Genomic DNA, 22,410 nt, shown 5'->3' on the forward strand with positions numbered 1-22,410 from the left:
TACTATAGGGCAATACCACCATATGTGAGGTAGATCCCCTACCTGACCACAGCCTCTAAAGCACAGAGGGGATTTATCTTGAGATATGATGTGTAATTTGTGGGGAGTAATATAAGTGCGATGCAATATCTTGTAATTAGTTTCGATATGAGAAAAATAGTTACTCCCTTTTGCTAGTGTAAGACAGCATTTGGACCATTGTGGTATGGTGAGGCTCTGACCTAGGTCTTCTTCCCAAGCTCTCATTGCCTGTATTTTATCGACCTCCAGGGGTTGTGATATTATTGAGTAAAGATAAGAAATAAGTCCGCCCTCCAGAGGTCTCCGAGCGCACCAATGCTCATATGTAGTACGAGCTGGAGAAATATGTGCCATACGCGTGGTACTCTTTAAGAAATGATAGATTTGTAACGCTCTAAAGTATTCCCCAGGGGGAAAAGAGGTAAAAGAGCGAAATATAGACCAGTTTGGGAGCTGATCATTTACTAAATAGTTTTCCAAAGTGATTAAATTATGGGATATCCACCACTGGAAGGGGCGGGAGTCCCAACCCGGCGGGAAATCTGGATTTCCAAATAATGGGAGCTGGCGTGGTACCTCAGATTGTAATTTTTTGCTAAATCTTAGTCTCTGCCAGATAGATAGTGAGTGGGCTGTTAAAGGTGACACTTTTTTATATTTTGCGGGTGAAAGGTGTAGAGACTAGTGTTGGGCGAACAGTGTTCGCCACTGTTCGGGTTCTGCAGAACATCACCCTGTTCGGGTGATGTTCGAGTTCGGCCGAACACCTGGTGGTGTTCGGCCAAACTGTTCGGGGTTCGCCGAACTGCTGAATGCATGGCCGAACAGGGCCCCTGTTCGGCCGAATACTGCCCCCCATGGGGTCGCAGGCATAAGGGGGGAGCATGCCCCGATCGCGGGGGGGGTCGGAAATTCCCCCCACCCCCTCCGCTAGCGCTCCCCCCTCTGCCCGCTTCCCCATACAAAAAGTTTAAAGCAAGTTCAATAGTACCTGGTGGCACTGGCTGGCAGTGGAGTGAGGAGGAGGAGGAGTCCGAGTAGCAGAGTGACGTTGAGGCCGGGCAGCGGGCGGTTCAGCGCTAGTACCCTTGTGGTATTTCCGCCCTTTCTCTGACCTCACGTCCTCGTATGCGTCATCACGCAGAGGACGTGAGGTCAGAGAAAGGGCGGAAGTACCACAAGGGTACTAGCGCTGAACCGCCCGCTGCCCGGCCTCAACGTCACTCTGCTACTCGGACTCCTCCTCCTCCTCACTCCACTGCCAGCCAGTGCCACCAGCCCAGGTACTATTGAACTTGCTTTAAACTTTTTTTATGGGGAAGCGGGCGGAGGGGGGAGCGCTAGCGGAGGGGGTGGGGGGAATTTCCGACCCCCCCCGCGACCGGGGCATGCTCCCCCCTTATGCCTGCGACCCCATAGGGCCCCCAAAATGGGCATGTTCGGGGGTCCCATTGACTCCCATTGAGTTCGGCGTTCGGGCCGAACATGCCGAACATCTGGCCCATGTTCGGCCTGTTCGGCCCGAACCCGAACATCCAGGTGTTCGCCCAACACTAGTAGAGACCACTGGAGGGCCGCCAAGTCAATTGGGGCTAATAAGTCGTCCTCAATGTCCGCCCACAAGGGCCTAGTATGCACATCATGTAGTTGAGCCAATTGGGCAATTTGAGCTGCTCTGTAGTAGCTAAAGAGATCAGGGACACCGAGACCTCCTCTTTCCCTATTGAGAAACATAACTGATTGCCTGATTCTACTTTTTTTATTGTTAGCAATGAACCTAAAAATAGAGATTTGTAGATCTTTTAGGGAAGCTTTAGTTACCTGTATAGGTAAGGTTCTAAATAAATATAAGATCCTGGGCAATATATTCATTCGCACAGAATGGATGCGACCAGACCAGGAGATCGACGGAGAGTTCCATTTTTGTAGGTCTCCCTTCAGCTCAGACAGAACCGGCCTATAATTTAGAGCAAAGAGATCTGCTGGGTTTGTTGTAATTTTGATGCCTAAGTAGGTAATGTATTTTGCTTGATAGGATAGTCCTAATTTTGTGGCCAGTGCTTCTGCACTATGTTTAGACAGGTTAGCAAACAGGACTTCCGATTTGTTTATGTTTAGAGTGAGTCCTGAGAGTTGGCCGAACTGTTTAACTACCTGAAGAAGGTTTGGGATAGATGTATGTGGAGAAGATAGGGTTAATAGCAGGTCATCCGTGAAAAGATTAGCTTTGTATTCTACGTTTTTAATTTTAATGCCCTGTATATCCTGGGTTGAGCGAATTTTGTTGGCCAGGGGTTCAATTATTAATGCAAATATTGCAGGGGATAGAGGACATCCCTGTCGGGTACCTCTCTGAATTGGAATAGAAGTTGGAGAGTCTGTAGGGAGCTTAAGTTGGGCAACTGGGTTGGAATAAAGGCACTTGACCGCATTCAGAAAAGAGCCTCCGATGCCTGCCTTGGCCAAAGTGGTATGCATAAAGGGCCAGTCTATTGTGTCAAATGCCTTTTCCATGTCAAGGGATAGTAAGGCAAAAGGGGTCTTATGTGCTCTAACATTGTGGAGAAGATTAATTACCTTTTTCAGATTATCAGGCGCCTGGCGGAGTGGGACAAAGCCCACTTGGTCTCTGTGTGTAAGGGGGCCTAGGACCTTGTTTAATCTGGCTACCAATATTGCTGTTAGGAGTTTGTAGTCTAGGTTTAAAAGTGATATGGGTCGGAAATTTTTAATGTCAAGGGGATCCCGTTTAGGTTTGGGGAAAACAACTATTGTAGATTGCAGGAACTCAGAGGCCGGGGTCTTGCCTTCTAGAATGGAGTTAAAGATCTTTTTAAGATAGGGTATAAGGACTCTTTTAAACTTTTTGTAATAAATAGCTGAAAAGCCGTCAGGCCCTGGAGCCTTTCCATTTTTTAATTTTTTAATGGCAAAGAAAATCTCCTGATCTGTTATTGGGATGTTTAGGGCCGCGGCCTTATCAGGCAGGAGGACAGGTATTTTAAGGTTGCGGTAAAAGTTGTTAGTCAGGGGTTCCGGCGCGTTGGCGGTCTTTGCAGAGTATAAGGACTTATAATAGTCTGCGAATTCGGTGTGAATTTTAAGGGGGTCTGAAGTGATTTCTCCTTGTCTATTTCTTATTTGCAAAATTTTATTAGTAGAGTGAGCTTGTCTGAGTTTTTTAGCTAGCCATGTGTTGGGCTTATTATATTGTACATAGACTTTTGATTTAGTCCATCTGATAGCCTTTTCCGTCCGAGCCGAAAGGAGAATCTCAATCTGGTTTTGGGTATCCAGTATTTGTTTATATAGGTATCTGGTGGGGGAGGATGCATGAGCTCTTTGGAGTTGGGAAAGTTTATGCTCGAGATTGAGCTGGGTCTGTGTTTTTAATTTTTTCTTATGCGAAGCTATTTTTATAAGTTGGCCTCGTATGGTTGGTTTATGAGCCAACCAGAGGATGTCAGGCTTAATATGGGCTGTATCATTTAGTTGAAAGTAATTAGACAGTTGCTCCTCCACCTCCAGTACAATTTCATTATCCGTTAGCAAAGTTTCATTAACCCCCTTGGCGGTATGAAAAATACCGCCAGGGGGCAGCGCAGCAGTTTTTTTTTTAAAATTTTTTTTAAATCATGTAGCGAGCCGAGGGCTCGCTACATGATAGCCGCTGCTCAGCGGCAACCCCCCAGCCCCGCCGATCGCCTCCGGCGATAGGCGATCAGGAAATCCGGGGCGGAATGACGTCACCGACGTCAGCGACGTCGGGACGTCATTGGCAGACCCGATCCACCCCTCGGCGCTGCCTGGCACTGATTGGCCAGGCAGCGCTCGGGGTCTGGGGGGGGGGGGGGGCGCGCGCCGCACCGGATAGCGGCGATCGGGCGCGCGGCGGCGGCGATCGGGGTGCTGGCGCAGCTAGCAAAGTGCTAGCTGCGTCCAGCAAAAAAAAAAATTAAGTAAATCGGCCCAGCAGGGCCTGAGCGGCACCCTCCGGCGGCTTACCCCGTGTCACACACGGGGTTACCGCTAAGGAGGTTAAGCCTCCTATAAGCCAAATTTAGAGTTAGGACAAAGCGTTGTTAACACAGCTGAGTGTTTGCGAGAAGAGGGTAAAAAAAAAATAAGAAGTGCGGGTCAGAAGTAGAGATGGCCCGTCGAACTTCCGGGGTTCGCGATCGCGGAGAACCGCAAACTTTTCCGGAAGTTCGGTTCGCCCCCACAGTGCATCATTAGGGTCAACTTTGACCCTCTACATCACAGTCAGCAGGCACATTGTAGCCAGTCAGGCTACAATCCCTCCTGGAGCCCCACCCCCCTTTATAAAAGGCAGGCAGCGTCAGGCATTGGACTCACTCGTGTGCCTGCAGTAATTAGAGAAGGGAGAGCTGCTGTGCAGAGACTTATAGGGAAAGCTTAGTTAGGCTCTTGTAGGCTTCTTAGCTTGCTCCTTGCTGATTCTTATTGCTAAAAAGCACCCCTCAACAGCTCTTTTGAGAGCTAATCTTGTTCTTGTGATCTATTTTTCAGTGAGATATACCACTCCGTGTATACCTGTTAACTGCACCTGTGTGACTGCACATTGTATTAGTCAAGTCAGTGCATACCTTTCACTTCATCCCCCCCAATATGGACAAAACGAAATGCAGAGGCAGGTCACCTGGCAGGTCTGTTCGAGGTTGCGCTGTCGGGATTTAATGCGGCCCTCGACCAAAGTACAGTGTTCAGAAGAAGGCACGTGCCATCAACCCCCAATATTGTCAGGACGTAGGTGACTATTTAACACAGAACACCTCATCTTTCTCAGCTTCCTCACGGAAGCGTGACATATCTTCCTCCTCCTGCTCTGATTCTGGCACTACACTTAAAACTCAGTCGGCCGCCACCACCAAAGTGCCATCACCCCAGAGCTCAGCGGTGTCGAAATTTTTGTGTGTGTCTGCCTCAGATGAGAGCAATTCCATCTGTACTCTCTGCCACCGAAAATTGAGCCGTGGAAAGACCAAGACCTGCGTAGGGACAACTACCTTATGAAGGCACATGATTACAAAGCACAAACTGCAATGGGATGACCACCTGAGGAAAAGCAGCACACAAAAGCAAAGCCACACACCGCAGTGTAAGATACCATCACGCAATTTTTTTCTGAAAAAAAGACGATACCTACACTGTACCATGATGTTGAAAGGCAAGTGGTGACATCTCTGGCACACAGCATTGGGTCAAGGGTCCATCTGACCATGGGTGCCTGATCTGCAAAGCACGCTCAGGCCTGCCCGAAGACTAAGTCAGTCCCCACACACAGCATCTCTGCCTGCAGGCCGCTTGACTGCCTTCTCCGCCACCACCAACAGGGTCCAAGACTCCAGGTGAATTTTTGAATTTTTACTAATTTTTCTGGTGCGTGTACATGCCTGCCTAATTTTTCTGGCTGCACTGCAGCTGCAACAACAAAACAAAAGGCATGTACATGTGCCAATTCCCCTTCGTGATCATGACCTTGCCGCTGTGAAGGGGTTTGCATATCACAATGAAGCAATGATGCCTCTCCATTGAAGTTTATTGCGGTTCGCGAAAGTTCGCGCGAACCAAACTTTTGCGGAAGTTCGCGAACCGTAAATTGGAGATTCGGGCCATCTCTAGTCAGAAGGTGGAATTCGAGCATAATAATGAAGATGCATGTAAAGCTCAGGGGGCATTGTGGGCCAAGTTGAGTGGAAGCCTCAAGAGAAATTTATCAAACTACAGGAACTGATGGTAGATAGAGAATAAAGATGACTGGCACTCGAGGAGGGCTGGAATAAGCAGTCGGAATTGATTGCCGAGCAGACTGTGCTCTTTACCTGGTGAAGGTATCACAATGTATTTGCTGAGAAGAAAAGCAGGTCCGGCACCAGTCTCAATGCTTCAGTGAGAATTTATTCCAACAGGTACAGTGAATACAGGCACATGGAGGTACAAAAGGACGGCCTGACAGCCGTTTCGCAGGTCCCCCTGCTTCGTCAGAGGCCAAAGAAGCAGGGGGACCTGCGAAACGGCTGTCAGGCCGTCCTTTTGTACCTCCATGTGCCTGTATTCACTGTACCTGTTGGAATAAATTCTCACTGAAGCATTGAGACTGGTGCCGGACCTGCTTTTCTTCTCAGCAAATACAGGAACTGATGCACTGCTTTTTTGATCAACATCAAAAAAAGAATTCTCAAAAAATAGTTTTGCCCTAAATAAATGTGTACCCCTTTCCATTTTTGAATTGACTATTTTTGTATGACTATTCTCCCCCACCTACCCATGCCTCTGCCATTGCCAAGTTCACGCGTCCGGGGGATTGTGGGAGGCCTAGTGGATATTGGGGAAGTCTTGCGAGCTGTTTTCAGAAGCTGCAAGCTTTCTCAGGGTGAAGGAAGAGAGAAGAAGCAGTAGCCTAAGCATAGATGCGCCGCAGGAGCAGCACTGCGATCACCGGGGCATGTGACACAGAAGGAGGCATGGAGGGATGCCAGCACTTCAATCCACCCTCTATTCCATCTTTGCAGATCTCCCCTCAGCTGCAGCAGTGCTGATCCATGCAGGGACATGCAAGTTTTACATGTGTCTTCTGACAGTTTGTCATCCATTGTAACTGCTCAGAGCTGTATACCAGCATGGCTACAGTTTACAGGCAGCGTTTCTGACATGGCTGTAAACTCTATACAGCTCTGAACAGTTACAGTGGATGGTCACTTAACACTAGAGATGGCCCGAATGGTTCGCCGGCAAACTGATTTGCGCGAACATCGCTGGTTCGCGTTCGCGTGAAGTTCGACCCGCCCCCTATACTACATCATTAGGCTCAACTTTGACCCTCTACATCACAGTCAGCAGACACAGGGCAGCCAATCAGGCTACGCTCCCTCCTGGAGCACACCCCCCTCCTTATATAAGGCAGCTGCGTCGGCCATTATCTCACTCAGTGTGGCTGCAGTAATTAGAGAAGGGAGAGAGGTTGCTGCACAGATTAGGGAAAGCTTAGTTAGGCTGTTGTTAGGCTTGTTAGCTTGCTTCTTGCTTATACTTATTGCTAAGAAGCACCCCAAAACAGTTCTTTTGAGAGCTAATGTTCTTTTGATGTGTTTTTGTTTTGTGGCCCACTGACACTTGCATATACACCCCTGTCAGTCACAGCTGGCCCTTGGTAATTGCTATACTGTGCAAGGCCCAGCACATTCAGTGACTACCTTTTCACTGCACCAGTGTGGGACAGCTGCATATTTGTAATACCAGTCACTGCATACCTGTTCATGTTTACTGCACCTGAGTGACAGCACACAGTGCGCAGTGTTATATATACCAGTCACTGCATATCTGTTCATGGTACCTGTGTGTGTGACAGCTGCACATTTGTAATACCAGTCACTGCATACCTGTTCATGTTTACTGCACATGCATGACAGCAGCATGCAGTGTTATATATACCAGTCACTGCATACCTGTTCACGGTACCTGCATGACAGCACGCAGTGTTATATACCAGTCACTGCATACCTGTTCACTGCACCTGCGTGACAGCACGCAGTTTTATATACCAGTCACTGCATGCCTGTTCACTGCACCTGTGTGACTGAACATTGTTATACCAGCAGTCACTGACTACCTCTCACTGCATCAGTCACTGCACATTGTATTATACCTGGGAGTCAGTGCATACCTTTCACTTGAATGGATGGCAGACTTGCCCTCCATAACACATTCTCATTAAAGACAAGTGGTGTCATCTCTGGCACACAGCGTTGGGTCAAGGGTCCATCTGACCACAGATGCCTGGTCTGCAAAGCACGGTCAGGGCAGGTACATTACTTATACAGCACATTGGGTCCTTCCTTGGATGTGTGGTGGTAGCCGTTTCTCAGGCTCCCACTCCGGACTGGAATAAAACCCTGATTCCCCGGCCATTACCCATGGTCACCATGGTGCAGCAAGTACTAAAGAGAGTTGACCACACAGTTGAATTAATGGCAGACTTGCCCTCCATAACAGATTCCCGTTAAAGGATTTCAAGTGTACTCATCATTATACAAGGCTTTGAAAGAGTCCTGTATTGTTATTTTTCATCACTACCTCCCCGAGTCGGGACTTGCATGCCATGCCTGCTGCCTTCCTTGGATGTGTGGTGGTAGTTGTTTCTCAGGCTCCCACTCCAGACCGGAATCGAACCCTGATTCCCCGGCCGTACCCTTTCTTTAACAATGGTAGAGAAAGAACCATCGACAGTCTGAGCAGTGATGAACCCCTAGAATACTGGATGCGCAGGCTTGACCTGTGGCCAGAGCTGTCACAATTTGCAATCCAACTTCTGTCTTGCCCTTCTTCAAACGTCCTGTTAGAAAGGACCTTCAGTGTAACTGGAGGCATTGTCAGTGAGAAGAGAAGTCGCCTAGGTCAAAAAAGGTGTTCAGTACCTCACCTTTATTAAAATGAATGAGGCATGGATCCCAGAGGGCTACTGCCTGCCCGAAGACTAAGTCAGTCCCCACACACACAGCATCTCTGCCTGCACGCCGTGTGACTGCCTGCCCCAAGACAAAGTCAGTCCCCTAACAACATCGCTGCCTGCAGGCCGCTTGACTGCCTTCTCCGCCACCCCCAACAGGGTCCAGGACTCTAGGCCGATTCCTGAATTTTTAAGGCCGCTGCTAGCAGCGGCCGCTAACAAAACCAATCACAATTTTTTCTGGTGTGTGTACATGCCTGCCTAATTTTTCTGTCTGCACTGCAGCTGCAACAACAAAACTAAAAGCATGTATATGTGTCAATTCCCCTTCGTGATCGTTTCCTTGCCGCAGTTAAGGGGCTTGCGTATCACAATGAAGCAATGACCGCCGGCTATATGAGTGGGGGGGGGGGGGGGGGCACACCCAAGATAATAAGGTAATAAGGTCATAAGGTCATTGCTTCATTGTGGACAAACCAAATTTGATCAACTGGACAGTCACTGTTGTTCTATCATTGAGCTACCTCAGCCTGGCGACCATATGGGCTTGAAAACCGCTATTGCCTGCACTCTCGCCATGGCGTGCACCAGTCCAGCACGGCCGTCACAACATAAACAGCTGTTTGTGGTGCGTTACACAATGAGTTTGGTGTGTCAGTGTGAAGCAGTACACTAATTACACTACCTGATTGATGCATACACATGCAAGATGTTTCAAAGCACTTTAGGCCTCCAATTTAGCATGCAATGTGATTTCTGCCCTTAAAATGCTGCTGTGCGTCAAATCCTGATTTTCCCCCGGGACTTTTGGCGTGTATCCCACTCCACCATGCTCCCCTCCAGGTGTTAGACCCCTTGAAACATCTTTTCCATCATTTTTGTGGATAGCATAAATGTTTGTAGTTTTCAAAGTTCGCCTCCCCATTGAAGTCTATTGTGGTTCGCGAAGTTCGTGCAAATCCGAACTTTTGCGGAAGTTCACGTTCGAAGTTCGCGAACCTAAAATCGAAGGTTCGAGCCATCTCTATTTAACACAAGACACATTTAAAACCCGCATGTCCCTGCATGGATAGGCACTGCCGCAGCCATTGGGAGATCTGCAAAGAAGGAAGGGAGAGTGGACAGTAGTGCAAGCGTCCCTCCATGCTTACTTTGAATGGGGAGTCAGGACCAGCATGAAGCTCTGCCCTGAAGCCACAGTGAAGCTCTACCCTTAGCCCACAGTAAGCTCTCCCTACAGGCACATTCCTGTGTTTCACACTGAGAGTGGGCGGGACAGTAGGGGTCAGTTAAAAATGGCGCCAGTTATCGTAGTTAAAAAACGGCGCCCCATAGAGAACCACTATCGCTAGTTATTTTTCATTTTTGACAGCTAAAAAAACGGCGCCGGCTTTAAAAATGAAATTTATTGTTTATATTTATATTTGTATTGCTCCCAAACAATATTTTTCGTTTTAACCCTTGCTTTGCTGCTGTTTGGAAAATATCTGCCCGCCTGCTTTAGCAAAGCCCCCTTAAAAGCTAAAAACACAAAATTTGCAGGGAATGTTAAGAAGAAAATTATGAACAAGAGGAAATTTTTTTTTCAAAAAGACCTTATAGTTTTTGAGAAAATCGATTTTAAATATATTCTTCTTCTGACCGTGGGAAAATTAAACGCCCGCCGACTTTAGCGGTTAATAGCAAAGCCCTTTTAAATGCCAGAAAGACCAAATGTGTAGGGAATGTTAAGAAGAAAATTGTGAACAAGAGGAAAAAACATTTTTCAAAAATACCTTATAGTTTTTGAGAAAATCGATTTTAAATCTTCAAAGAGGAAAATGTATCTATTTAAATCGCGTACTGACATTTCCGCGGTGGAAACAATTCCCGCCGACTTTAGCAGTTAATAGCAAAGTCCCCTTAAATCCTAGCAACACCAAATTTGCAGGATATGTTAAAAAGATACTGGGAAACAATATTTAAAAAAAAATTGAATTTTTTTTTATTTTTTTTATTTAAATTTTTGGGTTATGTTCAGAGTGTGGGAAATTTTTTGAAAAAAATGACGTAGGGTCCCCCCTCCCGAGCCTCTGTAACCCCTTGTCCCCTATGCAGGCTGGGATAGCCAGAATGCGGAGCCCCGGCTGACTGGGGCTTCGCACCCTGAGCTATATTAGCCCGCATGGTCCATGCAATTTTTTTTAAAATATTGTTTCCCAGTATCTTTTTAACATATACTGCAAATTTGGTGTTGCTAGGATTTAAGGGGACTTTGCTATTAACTGCTAAAGTCGGCGGAAATTGTTTCCGCTGCGGAAATGTCAGTACGCGATTTAAATAGATACATTTTCCTCTTTGAAGATTTAAAATCGATTTTCTCAAAAACTGAGGTCTTTTTGAAAAAAAATTTTTTCCTCTTGTTCACAATTTTCTTCTTAACATTCCCTGCAAATTTGGTGTTTTTAACTTTTAAGGGGGCTTTGCTATTAAACATTAAAGCCGGCGGGCAGATATTTTCCAAACGGCAGCAAAGCAGGGGTTAAAACGATAAATAACGTTCAGGCAGGACAAAAAAAAAGTTTTAAAACGATAAATTTCGTTTCAAAGGTCTGCACTATTTTAACCTTTAAAACGATAAAAATCGTTTTAAACATATATCGGGAAGAAGGGGGCGCCATTATTTTGCCGGCGCCATTTTTCACTAGACGCGGGACAGTAAGCTGTGGAAGTAGGGAGAAAGAATAAACACTGAGCTATGATCATAAAAAGGGGGGTAGGGGGTTTTAAGTAATGTCACTTTTGGCATCACACAGAAACACTAAAGATGGAAAATCCTAAACATATTATTTTCTTTGTTCATATCACATTTCTCATCTGACAGTGAACACTAAAAAAAAAACATCAGGATAGGTATGCTTAGTAAGTAATTTCTTATTGAATGATATTTTTTTTTTATTCTTTATTTTTTTCGGTTAACAGGGAGTTTTAATCCACTTTAAGTGTCAGAAACAAGAGGTTAAACTGAGAAAATGTTCTGGCCCCTACATCTTTAAGCACTAAGTAAATGTTTGCTGCTCCTTGTGCAACAACATACAATGAAACATCTTAGAACCACTTTTTGTTTCTTATTGGAGGTATTTCAGTAAGGCACACAGAAACTTTTAGGGACCTTTCTTTAAAGTGTACCCGAGGCGGTGCGGCGCACGTGGGGGGGGGGGGAGGGGGCAGATGGGACACAGCAGAGGCAGACATGCCTCTGTGTGTCCCCCCCCCCCACACACACACACACATTGCTCTCTGCCTCCCCATGCGCTATAACCCCCTGAAATTGGTGATAATGATTGTCGCTAATCTCAAGGGGAAAAGGGGGAAAGGGATACCCTGCTCAAAATTCCCACTGGGGGCATTCTTGCAGGCTTTCCCCAGATGCCATTGGGCAGATGTCTTTCCCTGGCCGCTTCCCTGCCTCCCTGCATGCTGAGAGAGCATTCCAGTGTTGTGACCCCAGAGGTTGCAAAAATGAAAGTAAAGAGATGCGGGCTACTGGAGCGTTGGAGAGCGGTGGAGATGGCGGCTACTTGATCCGCCCAGCCCCCCCCCCCCCCGGATCAGACAGGTAGCATCTTTTTATTTTAAGTTGTGGTTTGTGGCTCTTAGTTGGTTCTGTTATTGTGGATGGTGTCATCATTTCTGTCACAGAAGGACTGAGTTGCAATGAGTCTTCTAAATTTAGTTATGGTCTTGGTCCTACCTGCAAATTGTACATACCTTTTACTGCTGGTACCTCTTCGACAACCTTCCAGGCTGTATCACTGTCAGGGGCAGGGCTTCTGGAATCTGAAATAAAATGTATATTGTACATTCTCATCAAAATATTATTCATCTCGAAGTTAGCTAATAAATGGTATCATCCTGATTCAAGACTTCATGCAAAATAAGATATAAATAAACTTAAAATACAGCTGTTTTTAAAGGTAAGACTGGGAGTTCTAAGAGCAGGACAGAAAAGTATAAAGTAATTTACCACTCCTGCACACTTTAACCACTTCCCAACTGAGGGGTTTTACCCCCTGACCACCAGAGCAATTTTCACCTTTCAGCGCTCCTTCCATTCATTCGTCTATAATTTTATCATTACTTATCGCAATAAAATGAACTATATCTTGTTTTTTTCGCCACCAATTAGGCTTTCTTTAGGTGGGACATTATGCCAAGAATAATTTTATTCTAAATGTGTTTTAATGGGAAAAAAATTATTATTTTTCAGTTTTCGGCCTTTATAGTTTTTAAATATTGCATGCTACTGTAATTAAAACCCATTAAATGTAGATGCCTATTTATCCCGGTTATAAAACCGTTTAAATTATGTCCCTATCACAATGTTTGCCGCCAATATTTTAATTGGAAATAAAGGTGCATTTTTTCAGTTTTGCGTCCATCCCTAATTACAAGCCCATAGTTTATAAAGTAACAGTGTTATACCCTCTTGACATAAATATTTTAAAAGTTCAGTCCCTAAGGTAACTATTTATGTATTTTTTTTAAATTGTAAATTTCTTATTTTTTTTTAATTACAAAAAAAAAATTGGGGAGTGTGGGAGGTAAGGAGTTAATTTTTTGTGTAAAACCCGTTTATTTGTGTCTAAAAAATGATTAGGGTGTAGTTTTACTATTTGGCCACAAGATGGCAACAGTAACTTTTTGTTTCATGCGACCTGCAAGTGTCCTTCCAGACGCTTGCAGGAAGTAGAAAGAGGCTGGGAGTTTGTTATTGCTCACAATGATCGCGCTGCTCAGCCGAGCGGCAGCGGATCATTGCGGGGCTTAGATCAATGAACGGGAATGGATTTTTCCGTTCGTTGATCTCTGGGCGAGCGGGCGGCGGCGTGTTTACTAGCGGCGGGCGGCGTGTTTACGAGCGGGAGCGCAGGCAGCGGCGGGAGTGCGCAAAGTACGGATTTCTCCGTCCCTGGGGGTTAAAGGATGGAAAAAGGGACGGAGAAATCCGTACGGGCGGGGGTAAAGTGGTTAATATCAGGCAGTGTACATGAACTGGGAAACTCCTTGTTCCCTTGCAGTTCCAGTGAGAGTGTGTTTATCCATATGCAAACATTTGGCAAAGGAAATCAACCTGGGAACCAATTAGACTGTGAGCTGCAGGGGTGCTCGGATGTAATTCGTTATCACGGATTAGCCGTGGATCACAACCATTTTTCCGCTATCCGCCTCCAGTATTCGATTCCATGGACAAATTTTTAATCACAAAATCCACCTCGGCAGACCGTGAATGAGAAAATCGATCGCATTCACGGCCGTGAAAACGGCACAGAAGCCGTGGTTAGGTTGTGATTAGCAGAAATGCGTGGAAATAGGCGGAAGTGACTTCCCTGGGCCAATCAGAGGCCCCAGCCAGGCCCTAGCAACCAATCATAAGAGGGAAGGCTATGCCCTCCCCTCCTGTATATAAATTGGCGGCCATGATGAAAATCTCCATCCTTGCTAGACTCTGGTACTGAGAGGATCATCTCCAGGCCATTGTTGCTTCAGCAAGAGTGTTTTCTGTGTCAAAACCCAGCGTTTTTACTCCTAACAGTGCTCGTATACTGTACACTACACTTGTATTCAGCTAGCTAGCCAGTGAGTGATTACTGAAGTTAGTTGTAGTCAGTGTAGTCATAGATAGTAGTGAGAGAGTCTACTGGTGATTAGTGTGTTTAGCCACTTCAGCCTTCAGTCGTTTTCACTTTACGCATCCGAGCAATTTTCACCTCCCATTCATTAGCCTATAACTTTATCACTACTTATCACAATGAACTGATCTGTATCTTGTTTTTTCCGCCACCAATTAGGCTTTCTTTGGGGGGTACATTTTGCCAAGAGCCACTTTACTGTAAATGCATTTTAACAGGAAGAACAAGAAAAAAACGGAAAAAATGCATTATTTCTTAGTTTTCAGCCATTATAGTTTTAAAATAATACATGCCTCCATAATTAAAACTCATGTATTGTATTTGCCCATATGTCCCGGTTATTACACCGTTAAAATTACGTCCCTATCACAATGTATGGCGACAATATTTTATTTGGAAATAAAGGTGCATTTTTTCCGTTTTGCATCTATCACTATTTACACGTTTAAAATAAAAAAAATGTAGAAATATTTCATCTTTACATTGATATTTAAAAAGTTTGGACCCTTAGGTAAATATTTACATGTTTTTTTTTTTATTGTAATGTTTTTTTTTTTTTTTGTATTAAACATTTTATTTGGGTAGTTTTGGGAGGGTGGGATGTAAACCGCAGTTTTATATTGTAAATGTGTGTTGAGTTTTATTTTTTTCATTTGTAGTTGTAGTTTTACTTTTTGGCCACAAGATGGCGGCCATGAGTTTGTTTACATGACGTCACTCTAAGCGTAACATACGCTTAGAGCGACGTATCGGGGACGTTACAGCCAGAAAAAGCACCGCTTCCGAGAGAAGCTGTCGCTTTTTCAGCGGGCGAGAGCAATCAGTGAACGGGCACCATAGCCCGATTCACTGATTGCCAGGCTAACGAACCATGGCCGGGAGCGCGCGTGCACGCGCGCGATCGGCCGCGGGAGCGCGCGGACGCGCACATGGCCTCCTGGGCATAGCTGCTACGTCCAGGAGGCCAAAGTAGTTAGTGCAGGCAGGCAGGTTCAGACTGATTGTACTGCTTACTGTTCACTTGTATTCAGCTCATTAGCCAGTGATACACTACTTCAGTCCTTGCCACAGCCACAGCTGTTCAGTTTGTTTTGTGAGTGATGTATGTACTGCTGCTCACTGCTCACTTGTATTCAGCTCATTAGCCACCAGTGATACACTTCAGTTACTACTTCAGTCACTGCCACAGCTGTTCATTCAGTTAGTTTTATGAGTGATGTTGTACTGCTCTCTGCTAACTTGTATTCCGCTCAATAGCAACATGTCTGGCAGGGTTCGTGGGGGTGTCAGGAAAGGGAGTTCCATTGCCTCCACCACTAGAGATGGCCCGAACCTCCGATTTTCGGTTCACGAACCGGGTTCGCGAACTTCCGCAAAAGTTTGAACTTTCGCGAACCGTAATAGACTGAATGGGGAGGCGAACTTTGAAAACTAGAAACACTTACAGTATGCTGGCCAGAAAAGTGATGGAAAAGATGTTTCAAGGGGTCTAACACCTGGAGGGGGGCATGGCGGAGTGGGATAGACGGCAAAAGTCCTGGGGAAAAAATCTGGATTTGACGCAAGGCAGCGTTTTAAGGGCAGAAATCACATTGAATGCTAAATTGCAGGCCTAAAGTGCTTTAAAACATCTTCCATGTGTATACATCAATCAGGGAGTGTAAGTAGAGTACTGCTTCACACTGACACACCAAACTCACTGTGTAATGCACCGCAAACAGCTGTTTGTGTAGTGATGGCCGTGCTGGACTGGTGCGCACCTTGGCCAGAGTGCAGGCCGTGGCGGTTTTCAAGCCCAGTGCTTTAAAACATCTTGCATGTGTATACATCAATCAGGGAGTGTAATTAGAGTACTGCTTCACACTGACACACCAAACTCACTGTGTAACACACCGCAAACAGCTGTTTGTGTAGTGACGGCCGTGCTGGACTGGTGCGCACCTTGGCCAGAGTGCATGCCGTGGCGGTTTTCACGCCCATATGGTCGCCGGGCTGTGGTAGCTCAATGAAAGAACAACAGTTATTGTCAGGTAGGTATATGCAGTGATGGGTATTATAATGTGCACCTGTCACACACAGACAGGTACCGAACAGGCACAGTGACACTGCGTGCGCTCACGTAGGTAGGTGGGTGCACTGAAGTGAACAACAGGTAGTAGGTATAAGCAGTGATGGGTATTACAATGTGCACCTGTCACACACACAGGTAGTCACTGAATGTGCTGGGCCTGGCAGTGGCACACACAGTAGGAATTACCAAGGCTCGGCTGTCCCACGCCTCTATGGACAAACTCATCTTCCTGAAAATAAACCAGGCTTGGTTGGAAGGTGAGTTCCTGGCCCCTATTGTCGGTGGGGACATGAAGTGGCTGCTGCAATTTGTTAACCATGCCTGCCTTTCCAAAGCAAGTTAGAACCTGCCTTCCTTGGTTAATTTTTTGGCTGTGGTACTACCAGTGAGTTGCCATCATGGTCCTTCTGTGCTGCCGCACTGACCTCTTAGTCCTCCTGACTCGTTACTAAAAAGTCTGCGTTCCCACTGCCCGGGTCCACGGATGCTTCTAATTTTCTGAGCAGCACTATCAAACTGTGGTACTACCAGTGAGTTGCCATGGTCCTTCTGTGCTGCCGCACCGACCGGCCGCTTAGTCCTCCTGACTCAGTCGCTACTAAAGTCTGCGTTCCCATTGCCAGGGTCCACGGATGCTTATAATTTTTTGGGCAGCATTATCAAACTGTGGTACTACCACTACCAGTGAGTAGAGATGGCTCGAACCTCCGATTTTAGGTTTGCGAACCTCGAAGGCGAACTTCCGCAAATGTACGGGTTTGCGCGAACTTCGCGAACCGCAATAGACTTAAATGGGGAGGTGAACTTTGAAAACTACCAACATTTATGCTGGCCACAAAAGTGATGGAAAAGATGTTTCAAGGGGTCTAACACCTGGAGGGGGGCATGGCGGAGTGGGATGCACGCCAAAAGTCCCGGGGAAAATCAGGATTTGACGCACAGCAGCTTTTTAAGAGCAGAAATCACATTGCATGCTAAATTGGAGGCCTAAAGTGCTTTAAAACATCTTGCATGTGTATACATCAATCAGGTAGTGTAATTAGTGTACTGCTTCACACTGACACACCAAACTCACTGTGTAACGCACCGCAAACAGCTGTTTGTGTAGTGATGGCCATGCTGGACTGGTGCGCACCATGACGAGAGTGCAGGCAATAGCGGTTTTCAAGCCCATCTGGTCACCGGGTTGAGGTAGCTCAATGATAGGACAACAGTGACTGTCCAGCTGATCGAATTTGGTCTGTCCACAATGAAGCAACGACTTTATTATCTTGGGTGTGCCCCCTGACACACTAATATAGCCGGCGGTCATTGCTTCATTGTGATACGCAAGCCCCTTCACTGCGGCAAGGTAACGATCATGAAGGGGAATTGACACATGTACATGCCTTTTGTTTTGTTGTTGCAGGTATGCAGTGACTAGTATCATTACAATGTGCAGCTGTCACACACACAGGTACTGTGAACAGGTATGCAGTGACTGGTATGCAACACTGCTTGCTGTCACGCAGGTGCAGTGAACATGAACAGGTATGCAGTGACTGGTATTACAAATGTGCAGCTGTCACACATACAGGTACCGTGAACAGGTGCAGTGACTGGTATATAACACTGCGTGCTGCTGCCACACAGGTGCAGTAAACATGAACAGGTATGCAGTGACTGGTATTACAAATATGCAACTGTCCCACACAGGTGCAGTGAAAAGGTAGTCACTGAATGTGCTGGGCCTTGCACAGTATAGCAATTAGCAAGGGTAAGCTGCCTGTGACTGACAGGGCTGTATATGCAAGTGTCAGTGGGCCACACACAGAAAAAAAAAAAAACATCAAAAGAACATTAGCTCTCAAAAGAGCTGTTTTGGGGTGCTTCTTAGCAATAAGAATCAGAAAGGAGCTAGCTAACAAGCCTAGCAAGAGCCTAACTAAGCTTTCCCTAATCTGTACAGCAACCTCTCTCCCTCCTCTCACTACCTACACAGCACACAGAGTGAGGAAAGGGCCCGACGCTGTTGCTTTTATACGGGGGGGGGGGGGGGGCTCCAGGAGGGAGTGCAGCCTGATTGGCTACCATGTGTCTGCTGACTGTGATGTAGAGGGTCAAAGTTTAGCCTAATGATGTAGTATAGGGGGCAGGTCGAACTCACATATAGTTTGCGGTTCACAGCGCACGTGAACCAATGTTCACGCGAATCGGTTCGCCAGGGAACCGTTCGGGCCATCTCTACCAGTGAGTTACCATGGTCCTTCTGTGCTCCTTCACTGACCGCTTAGTCTCCCTGACTCGCTACTAAAGTCTGTGTTCCCAACGCCAGGGTCCACTGACAACTCTGCTGTTATGTAATTGCTATCGCTACAAGAATTATTTTTTTTTAAAACCTCTCTGGGCCTTTTTGGCGTCAGCCACTCATCCTCCTCCAGTGGTACCATCACCGCCAGGTGCCATTGGGACTCACCTTCACCTCTGTGATTGCTTAAAGTGTGTTTCCCTGTTTAAAACCACTTATTACCAAATAATAGCCGCTACAACTTAAGGGGCTACAACGTAAACGAAAAAATTCCAAAAATAATTTTTGGTTTTTGAGAAAATGGATTTTAAAGTGAAATGAATGCGTGAAATTCAAGTGTTGATTTCACTTTAAAATCCATTTTCTCAAAAACTAAAAATTCTTTTTGGATTTTTTTTGTTTAAGTTGTAGCCCCTTATCACCTTGATAATACATGCAATTTGTGGGATTATAGCATGTATGGGGGCTTTGCTATTTACGTTAAAAGAAAATTCGGATCCACGGTCGTGAATCCGGCCGTGATTGCGTCATTCACAGCCAAAAATCCGCGTCGAAGCATGGACGCGTATCAAAATCCGGAGCCAATCACGTCAGAGGCAAATTTTTTTTGACAAGGGCCGTGGTTGCCAAATTCGTGGATCGGGATATCTGAGAACATGTGGTCATCACACATTAGACACCAACAGATGATGGGCACTGTAACAATTATTAATCTTGTTGAGTAACTATATTTCTTGATGACATCTTACATTTGTCTGTAACTACTACATTTGAGTCAACATATGTGTTCTCTGTAACTGTAGAACACCATAGAAATTTAAGATTTCCCTGGCAACTCCATGGCAGCATGACATATGGGCAGTTCCCCACCCTGAACTGCCAGATAGGACAACCCCTAACTATAAAAGTGAACTCCACCCTATGGTCAGCATTCCTTTTTCTCGTCCTCGCCGCCAGATAGGTCTGTGTCATTTTTCTTTTTCTACAGATTGAAAGGTTATATGTTTACTATGATCTTCTATATACCTTACCTATGCCGCATTTTGGCTTACCAATCAGTTTCCAAGCCTTCTGATTGGAGTCCTATTCCCAGGTATCTTAATGATCTGAGTGGGATAGGAAATGACTGGGTGGTCTCCAGTATGTGTATATTCATTAAATATGAATCACTTGCCGGCCGATGACCTTTTGATGCTTTATCTGCCTTGTTGTGCTGTATCCAAGCATCGCTCCCTTGCCGGCTGTCTCATCCTATGAGCAGTGTCTGGTATATAATATTGCGCTTTTGCCGCAAATAAGGTTCCCTTAGGTGCCGGCCGTCTCCCAGGTGGGCGTGGCGGCGTCTGGTAGTTACCGCGCATGCGCGGAAAGGGTAAGGAGTCATGGCGGCCATCTTTGCTGTGGGAAAAGCTCTGATGAGGTGATAACTTCGGCCATCTTGACTGTGGGCGGCGGCGCTTTTCGTCAATAATGCAGCCGGATTTTGACGGTCACAGTCCGTCATTATCCTGAGCTGGGTGAAAGGATACAGGGGACTGAGCGGCAATCTACTGTGGCGGCTAGCCCTGTCAAGAGGTCGATAGGAGGTAATTTATATATTATCAAGCCGTTCTCTTCCCTCACTCCCTACATAGGTATGCAGGCTTAGTAATAGGCTCTCATATTACTTTACTTGCAGTGCATATCCTACTATGGGGAAACATTCTAAAAAAGACCAGGAAAGAAACAAAAGGTAAGGCAGGTGAGTTTTAAAAAGGCTTCATTCTCCTGTGGGAGAGTGTTTATTAACTTTATTTCTTTCCTACCTTCTTTTTTAGCCAGAGGCATTCTCGGAAAAAAGAGAGCTTGGCTAGTGGGAGTAAAACACATAAATCATCTGGAGTTCATGATTCTAGAAGGAAAGCACATTCAAGGAAAAGTTCACCTTCTATACATTCACCTGATGTGTGATCAAGGAAAAGAAAGTTTGCATCAAGGCTTCCTTCATCTTCTCCAGAAATTAAACAAATTCGTTCATCCCCTCCACTTAAATCTTCAAGGAAAACAAATAGGCCTTCTGAAGACCAATGTTGGATTTGTGGAAAAGATAGATTACCAGACACGATCAGTGATGCTCGGATGGAGGTCGTGATTATGACTTGCCGTGATTCCACGAACATTTTTCAGCTATCCGCCACGGGTATTCGTCGCCGTGGATCAATTTTCATTCACTAAAATCCGCTTCAGCAGACCGTGAATGAATTGCATTCACGCTCATGAAAAGGCGCAGAACTTGTGGTTAGGTCGTGAATAGTGGAAGTAGGCGGAAGTGACTTCCCTGACCCAATCAGAGGCCCCCAGCCAGGCCTTAGCAACCAATCACAGGAGGGGAGGCTATGCATATAAAGCGGCGGCCATGATGGAAAAGCTCCATCCTTGCTAGACTCTGGTACTGAGAGGATTATCTCCAGGCCATTGTTCCTTCAGCAAGCGCGTTTTCTGTGTCAAAACCCAGCGTTTTTACTCCTAACAGTGCTCTTATATTGCACTTGTCAGTTGTATTTAGTTAGCCAGCCAGTGAGTCATTGCTGTAGTCAGTGTAGTCAGTGTAGTCAGAGTGTACAGGTGATTAGTGTGTTTAGTGCAGGCAGGCAGGTTCAGAGTGCTCACTTGTATTCAGCTAGCCAGTCATACACTTCAGCTACTACTTACAGACAGTCACACTGCCACTGCCAGTGCTGGTCATTCAGTAAGTTTCGTGAGTGACATTGTGTACTGTGCTCACTGCTCACTGGTATTATTCCTCTCATTTGGCAGTAATACCCTTCACTTAGGTTGTACCCTGCTCACTGGTATTATTCATCTCATTTGGCAGTGATAGCCTTCAGTTAGGTTGTACTCTGCTCACTGCTCACTGGTATTATTCATCTCATTTTGTAGTGATACCCTTTAGTTAGGTTGTACTCTGCTCACTGCTTACTGGTATTATTCATCTCATTTGGCAGTGATACCCTTCAGTTAGGTTGTACTCTGCTCACTGCTCGCTGGTATTATGTATCTCATTACCCAGTGATACCCTTCAGTTGGGTTGTACTGTGCTCACTGGTATTAATCATCTAATTACCCAGTGATACCCTTCACTTAGGTTGTACTGCTCACTTCTCACTGGTATTGTTCAGCTCATTAGCCAGTGATTCGCTTCAGTTACTATTTACAGACAGTCAGACTGCCACTGCAGTTCGTTCACCACGTTTCGTGAGCCCATCATGAGTTTCTCACAGACCTCAGCTGTGAGCAGCACTCCCAACAGCAGCAACAGCCAACGCCCCACTCAAGTTATGACATCCACCCCAGCAGACAGTGGTCAGCAGCCCTCCCCGGACGAGAGCGTTGTGTCCCTCGGTCCGGCGTCTGGGCGATTATTGAGGGCTGCCGTTGAGGAGATGATGGGGCCTGATGTGGAGGAGGAAGTTGGGCTCGGGCCAGCATCCCAAGTCTATGTTGAGGACAATGAGGGGTCTGTGTCTGGGGATGTTGGGGTGGCAGAGGTGGTGGGGGGGTCAGGAGAAGAGTTCTATGATGATGATGATTGGGACCATCTGTATGTGCCTCAGACCTCGGAAAACATGTTGTATCTTGTGTTTAGGTACTAAAATCTGTGTTCCCACTGCCTGGGTCCACGGATGCATATCATTTTTTGGGCAGCACTATCAAACTGTGGTACTATCAGTGAGTTGCCATAGTCCTTCTGTGCTGCCGCACAGACCGTCCGCTTTGTCCTCCTGACTCGGTACCTACTACACTCTACGTTCATACTGCCCGGGTCCACTGACGCATCAAAATTTTTGGGCAGCACTATTACACTGTGCTACTACCAGTGAGTTGCCATGGTCCTTCTGTGCTGCCGCACTGA

General features: G+C 46.1%; 1 protein-coding gene across 5 annotated transcripts in view; it reads right to left on the reverse strand.

Annotated features, from left to right (window-relative positions):
* The window catches only part of VIT (vitrin), a 437,052-nt gene that overhangs the window by 74,340 nt on the left and 340,302 nt on the right, over positions 1-22,410 (reverse strand). For all 5 annotated transcript variants that reach the window (XM_068231965.1, XM_068231964.1, XM_068231966.1 and 2 more), the window contains one exon: positions 12,239-12,307. In XM_068231965.1, the coding sequence (XP_068088066.1) occupies positions 12,239-12,307 (69 nt within the window). The remainder of the gene's footprint in view (positions 1-12,238; positions 12,308-22,410) is intronic.

Source organism: Hyperolius riggenbachi, chromosome 4 (genome assembly GCF_040937935.1).
Source record: "Hyperolius riggenbachi isolate aHypRig1 chromosome 4, aHypRig1.pri, whole genome shotgun sequence".
In the NCBI taxonomy this organism is placed as follows: Eukaryota; Metazoa; Chordata; class Amphibia; order Anura; family Hyperoliidae; genus Hyperolius; species Hyperolius riggenbachi.